The 7,285-nt window shown below is 42.1% G+C and overlaps 1 protein-coding gene across 1 annotated transcript; it reads right to left on the reverse strand.

The window, feature by feature from the left end:
- Positions 1 to 14: 14 nt before the first annotated feature.
- cd83 (CD83 molecule) lies at positions 15 to 4,197 on the reverse strand. The gene is made up of 5 exons (XM_020617414.1): positions 4,082 to 4,197; positions 3,802 to 3,938; positions 2,608 to 2,833; positions 1,755 to 1,858; positions 15 to 1,594 (listed from the first exon to the last, which is right to left on the reverse strand). The coding sequence occupies exons 1-5, from the start codon at positions 4,116 to 4,118 to the stop codon at positions 1,442 to 1,444; spliced, it is 657 nt and encodes a 218-aa protein (XP_020473070.1). The 5' UTR covers positions 4,119 to 4,197; the 3' UTR covers positions 15 to 1,441.
- Positions 4,198 to 7,285: the final 3,088 nt, after the last annotated feature.

The following is a 7,285-nucleotide window of genomic DNA, read 5'->3' on the forward strand; positions in this document are numbered from 1 at the left end:
TATCCACTCACCCCAACCGGTTGAGGCAGAAGGCCGCCCACCAAGAGTCGGGGTCTGTCGGAGGTTTCTTCTATTAAAAGGAGTTTTTCCGCCCTGCTGTCGCCAAGTACTGCTCAAGGTGGATTTGTTGGGTTTTCCTCTATTATAATAATAATAATTAAAATAATAATATGGTGTAGCCCTTAAGTTGTAAAGTGTAGTGTTTGATTAGACGCCATCAGAGTAAGCATATAGTGCCACGTGACCTGCTACAACTACTTTGTTTGCTTCCACATAACATGTGATACACTGCACTTTTCAGTGGACCAATTATATTCAATGAATGGTTCCTCTTATAAGAAGCCCGGACAGCAGTGATGTGGTTTGCTGGGATTTCCCCAGTGTCAAAATAAAGTTCAGATTAAATATCAATGAGGAGGTGTCTAAACATGTGTTTTTCCACTTCCTGTTTTGAAAGGGCACAAAGCATTAGAGGTAAGGTTTTGGTGCTGAAACTCACTGCTCATTGACAAATGATGAGATTCATTTACATTTGTGTTGTTCAAATGTACAGAAACAATCTGATTTTCATAAATGACAAAGATCAAAATCTGGACATAATGGCAAAATAACACTGGAAGATCACAATTACACATTACATATAAAGAATAAAAAAGTGAGAACTATTAGGACTGACTCCTCAGCAGACTTTAGTTTATGTTTATGCTTGTAAAGTCTGTGACTGCTCAGATTGTTTTGAATAACAAAAAACAAAGGCATAGTATACAGTAGAGACTGAACAACACTTCATGTTAAAATGAATTTGTCTGTCTGTGTTAAATAAAACATGAGTCTACCTTGATTACCTGTATCTGGAGTCTCCACACCCTGTGTTACCTCATCTTTGCCCTTACAGGTTAATCCAGCCGTGCATCTGAGCCATGGTGGTTTTAGTGGCGCATGGTCACTGGTCATCGGGCACTGATGACCAGCGACACTGATCAGCCTACCCCGTCTGCTGAGGCACAGCCACCCTGTTTGACATGACGGTGCTACTGACTGTCCTGTGGAACAGTGTCTGCATGTCTTTCACCTCCTGAAGCCTTTTCCACAAATTGATCCTTGTCCTCAGTTGAAGTTTTAATGGCAGGGGTATCATCAAATAGAAGTCTGTGTGACCTGACTTTTCTTGTTTGGGTTTCTTCAGGGTTATAGATTTATTGCTCATTGGAGGGATGATCCTTTGGTTTTCCACTGATGAACCTGCAGGTGTTTGTGCAGATAAAGCTGATGGTGACAGTCCTCCTACTCATGCTTCTCATCATCCTTTAATGTGCTTCACCTCTGAATATTTTCACATTCACAAACTAAAATAGAAGCAGGGCCAATTGAGGACAGGTGGAAATGTGGTTGCAGTCCTGCAAACTGCCAGGGAGAGGTTCCGCCTACTGCAACAGGATGTTTAAACACACACGTGATTCAGTTTGGATGGTTTTGGACCCAAAGTATAGACCAACATCAAGTCCTTTTTTTTAAGCGGTTTTAGTGGTGCATCCAAAAACGTTTCTTTTTTTGTTGTCTTTTTTCTGTCTGTGAGGATGTTCTTCAAGCTGCACTGTGGTGGAGACACAGGAGACACACTCAGACATATTTTATGGGAAACAAAACAACACACTAGTTACGTGAATCCATATAAACTGGGTTCTTAGTAAAGCTGTATAAATGCTGTTGTGGAATATTTCTTAAGCAATGTGTAAGCATATTCCACTACTTACATAGCTTATGAAGAATATTACAAGTGCTGCCATCAGCACTGCTGTAGCCAAAATAACCAAGTAAGTGCCTGTGATCAGCTCTTCTATGGTGCTGTCTTCACAGTCTGGAACGGGAAACAGAAATTACTCAAGTTTCAACCTGCATAAACAGCATCCAGCACTGAGCTGCACAGGATGTTCAGGCTGCTTCCACCAGCAGGAACCTCAGTCTGAATTAGGGCTTCTGCACATTTGACAGGCACTTAGTCCTGCTAACCAGAAAAAACCTTGAAAAGATACTGTATGACTGAAGTCTTGAGAGCACCCAGAATACGCTGAGCCCAGCAGCTCAAAACCAAACCAATCAGTAAACTAGATGATGACAATGATGAGGTGTGTTTTACATCATCCTGACTGCTCATCGCTTTCTCTTTACTCCCTAACCTCAAGACCAACTCCTTAAATTAGGTGACGCACAGATAATTTCACACATCATATTTATCAACCCACTGGTTTTGGCTGAATAGATAAGGTTACATTTCACAGTTGAACAGCTGTGGTGCTTTTGCCAGTTTCAAATGTTAAAGCTAAGACAGTAAAATCGGATTAGTGTGCTCTTTGCTTCTTGTTTAAAGGGCAAAAACCAAAACAAAAGGAAAATGTGTATATCCCAAAATGTCAAGCTACTGCTTTAGTTCCACCTCTTCCAATGTGTATAACAGTTGGCTTATGTCTGGAAGTCCAATGATTCAAATTTACATCACTGGTGTCTGGGGAGTCTTTTGCTTTTCCATTCAGAGAAATGGGAAACTTTGGAAAATCTGTCTGTGACATGCGAGAGATGAAAAACACTCGAGTCCAGCGTCAACTTTACCTGTTAGAGTGAGGAGAACTTGCCCCTCTCTGTTCTGCTCCCCCACAGGTGCGGCCAGGTGACACATGTACACGCCAGCATCACTACAGGTCACGTTGGGCAGGAAGATGCTGCGGGACTCGTGCAACAGCTCCACCATCCGCTCCACGCCGTTGTACCATCTGGTTGTGCCATTGGGGAGGTCTTTGGTCAAAAGTCCGCTGAGACGAGACGGAGCCTCCCCGACCTGCAACACCATTATCAATGTCAGATTTACGTCCAACCACTGATCCACATGCCTCACATCAGAAACACTTCAATAATATCAGCACTATTTCTCCCACTATACTGTTTCTGTGATGCTGAAACCACAAATCAATTACGCGGTTCTGAAACGATCACTTGACTCATGATTCACTCATGATTCACTATTGTCTGCCATTTTACAGACTGAACAGTTTTTCCAGTTAATCTACAAAATAATGAAAACATGAAGCAAAAGTGAGAACAACTGACAATTGTAGAAATAAAGTGATTTATTAAAGCAAAACTGACAAACAGCCTCTGTTCCCAGACTCTCAGATTAAAGACTTGCTGCTTGTCTCTAGTTATGGGGCCCCGAATGTAAAAATAGCACTTACACTAGTTTTCTCACATTTAGCTGAATGTGACAAAGGCTAAATGTTAAATATTTAACGTACCTTTGTTGCTTATACTTAACATTTAAGTGTGTTTCGGTGCACGTCTTTCCCTTGTAACCGTTTTTACAATAAGGTATTATTGTATTCTTAGACATCCATGTATTATTTATACCACTAATCCTGAAGAGGGTCCAGCTGCCACTGGACCCTGGACGGGGCGCCAGTCTGTCACTGGGCTTGTTCTTGGACAAAAGATTTGGATACTTATTTCATTACACTAACTAGACTGCATTAACTACTGAACAGCGCCAAGTGATGCAAAGAGTAAATCCACCATGTTCCTATTTCCTATACAAATTGTTACAGCGATGGAAACGGACTGCGCAGCAGCCAATGAGGAGCGAACGTGTGGAGCAGTTCCTTTTTCCTGAAACTACTGACAAAGTTAGATTGTGTATTTTATCTTAGTCAGTTGTTGTTTGGCTCCCTGCTACTCTCAGTGACATACTGTAGGTTACTGTCCTGATATGAACTACAGCCCTCAGGAAAACCCCGGAAAACAGGCGCAGTTTACCTTGTACCACCTCAGGGCTCTGTAGTCGACACCAGGCTTGTCTCTGGCGGTGCAGTCCAGAGTACAGTCCGCTCCGGACACGAACCTCACCTCCAGCATGTCCTGGTTGACAGCCATGCACACAGCTCGGCTCACACCTGAGCAACACAGGATCCAGAATTAGGCTTCACCAGCACAGTGATCATATCAGCCAGCAAAACATCATGGAGCTCACAGTAACTATCATGTCTTCTAGATTTAATGTGGTTATTTATGCCTACAAATGGTTCCATATACTTACACAGGGACCAGAGCAGAGCCAGGTTCAGAAGAGACATGATCTTATGATGATATAGCGATGGAGAAACTCGGAGATGGACGTGCCAGTCAAAATCTTATATCCTTTATATATATATAGCTAGCAGCGGAAACAAAAGTGAAACCCCCGCCCTAACGGAAATCTAGTAATAGAGGCGGTTACTAATCTGATTTACACTGTAATCAATGCGGGGAGCAGGTGGTCGGCGTATCGCAAAGAGAACAATGATGAGTGCACATCTGTACACCTTATTTATTGTTTTGGGTGAGTAGGTTATTCATCTGGACTTTAATGTTGTGATTACGGCACTTTCGTATTGTCTTTGTCAACCTATCAACACGTGCCGCTTCACCTGAAACTACATAGAAACTTCCAGAAATCCAGTGTCCGGGTTTGGCGTGAGCCGCAATAACAATCGGGTCCTATAGATTAAAAAAAATATATGTTTATGTATTGCTTTACTGCTAAAGACGTCGACAGCATAAAATTGACAGATATTTCAATGAAGTTTGGCATTTCTTTGTGGAAGAACGTGGCTTAACGTAAGATGTCGCGTAACCAGCCACAGATTCTACACCTGCTATTTAACTGTTACTAACAACGTATTCCGTAACTAGTAGCTAACAGTTTACGTATTTGGGGAGCTTTAAACTAATGCTAACATGTTACTCGTCTGCTGTTCGGACATAATAATTTATCTAGAGTTGGCCATCAACCTTCTGACTGTTGAAAGTGAGAGCGGTCTCTGGGATTCCCCGTCCTTTCCCGGAAACAGCGCCAGATTACGTTAGGGAATTCCCAAAGTGGGCCACGTGTAGACATGTTATATTGAGTTATACTCAATAAACAGTGGCTCAGGAGACAAATAAGGAACCAGGTCAGTCAACAGAAACCCCAGAAAAGTACAAAACAAGATAACACGTTTCTCTTTTTGTCAAATCAAATCAAATCAAATTTTATTTGTATAGCGCCAAATCACAACAAAAGTCATCTCAGGACACTTTACAAAGTAAGGTCTAGACCTTACTGTTATCAAACCTGCAGAAAGGTACAGGGAGAGAGAGAGGACACACTACGGGAGAGAGGAGACACAAAGTTAGTAATGTGTAATGGTGGCATATAGAAGCATAGGGAGAGAGAGGAGAGGAGAGGAGAGGGGAAAGAAACTCAGAGCATCATGGACCCCCCAGCAGCCTAGGCCTATAGCAGCATAACTAAGGGAAGGCTCAGGGTCACCTGATCCAGCCCTAACTATAAGCTTTATCAAAAAGGAACGTCTTAAGTCTAGTCTTAAAGGTAGAGAGGGTGTCCGTCTCCCGAACTGAGACTGGGAGTTGGTTCCATAGGAGAGGAGCTTGATAGCTAAAGGCTCTGCCTCCCATTCTGCTTCTGTGAACCACAAGTAAACCTGCACTCTGAGAGCGAAGTGCTCTGTTAGGATGATAAGGCTCTACGAGGTCTTTAAGATACGATGGAGCCTTGTCATTAAGGGCTTTCTTGTGTACATTCTATTTTAATTTAGAGATCTAAAGTTAAAAAAGAGAAAATGACAGGAGTAAAGTAGGCAACCAATGCCCACATGTTGATTTTTATCAGTTATTGTGAAAAGGAAACAGCAATTCAGTCTAAAGTGGACATCCAGACAGAAACTACAGGGGTTTAACATTTACCAACCTAATGCTGGTCTTTGTATTGATCAGGTGCTGTGGGGCTTGTGAGCGGAGAGGTGAAGGAGAGCAGGTCTTCTTATTCCTGTTGTGGAAGCCCTTCAGTCGAATTCTACAAACACTGTGAAAACTCCTGGAGTATCAACGACATGGTAGAAGCCAACCCTGTATGCACAAACACCATGCAGAATGTTCATACAAGAGCTCTGGGCCAAAAAACAAACCAAAACGGCTACATAAACATTGTCAATAAAACTGCCCACTGCCATTTTATTACATTTCATATAAGCTATATATAAGTTATAGTTAAAATAGGCAATAGTAAAATTGCAGTTTTAATTTCAATAACACGTTTTCTGTCATTATAACTATGGCACGGCTGTGCTTACATGGTAATGCAGCCACAATTAGCTTGTCAAAATGTGAGTTGAAAATGAGTCTGTCTGGATTCTGAGTTTAGGACAAGGTATTTTTTGTGCACCTGCAAATTCATTTACTGTTGATAGAGTGATTTTCGTTGGTGGTGTTTTGCTCTTGCAGACCATCGCCTACTCCAGGGGTGAATCCAGACGGTGCAAATCTCCATGCAAAAAGATTGAAGATGGACTGATGATGCTGGATGCGTGTGTGGACGTGAACATGACCGCAGTGTGCACCATTGTAGGTCTCCCACTTTTTGATATTTAAATTAACTTCAGCCATTTGCAAGGGATTACAGTACATTCCAGGGCAAGGTGGGGAGAACCTGCAGGATGTGGTTTGTAAGGAACCTGTCTGAGAATCGTCACAGTCAGTCAGCATAATTTTGTCATTTGCCAAAATGTAAACAAATATTTCTTTCTGTTTCAATCCCCTCCTCGCCCTGTAAGATCTGTATCTGAATAGGGCTTGAATGTGTGAGCTCCTCATGTTTGGCAACGCCTCTCAAACATGGACAATAAAGGAGAAAAAGAAGCTGCAAAAACTCTGGTTCAGGTCTGATTTCTCATTCATCATTTCACAGGAGATGGATGTGATTGAAGAGAAAATGATCCACTACCACGGTCAGCTCTGCCCTCGTACTGTATCGCACAACATGGCTCCTGGAAGTCAGGGTGGGTCTTTCTCTCTGTGTCAACAGGCTGACTGGGTATTTAAATATCATTTTGATCAGAAGCATTAGACTCGTGAAGCTCCTACAATGTTCTTGAAACTCAGCTCTGCACTGTGCTAAGCCTGAAAACATATAAATGATTTGGGAGGAAATGAGAGGCCACTGGGGTCAGGACTGGGGTCAAAGAATGTACTTTTTCATAGTAAAATATTAACTTTAGCTGCAACTAAGCATTCAGCTTCAAGACATTTTTAGTGAAGAATAATGGTTAAAACATTAGCATTTAAGACCGATCCGCTGTAATCTGCACGCTCCAGGCAGGACATGCTGTTTGTTGGCTAAAACACAGCAGATGTGAACAGTGAACATCAGCTTATCCTTGCATAGAGCTTTAAGGTTTAGCAGATCTGAGAAGCACACCAGGTT

The sequence above is a fragment of the Monopterus albus genome, unplaced genomic scaffold, assembly GCF_001952655.1.
Source record: "Monopterus albus unplaced genomic scaffold, M_albus_1.0 scaffold189.1, whole genome shotgun sequence".
NCBI classification, from domain to species: Eukaryota; Metazoa; Chordata; class Actinopteri; order Synbranchiformes; family Synbranchidae; genus Monopterus; species Monopterus albus.

Coding starts and splice junctions, on each gene's coding strand:
- cd83 (XM_020617414.1), bottom strand. CDS start 4,118: ATGTCTCTTCTGAACCTGGCTCTGCTCTGGTCCCTGT. Junction 3,939..4,081: donor GGCTCTGCTCTGGTCCCTGT/GTAAGTATATGG, acceptor TGTGTTGCTCAG/GTGTGAGCCGAGCTGTGTGC. Junction 2,834..3,801: donor GAGCCCTGAGGTGGTACAAG/GTAAACTGCGCC, acceptor ATGGTGTTGCAG/GTCGGGGAGGCTCCGTCTCG.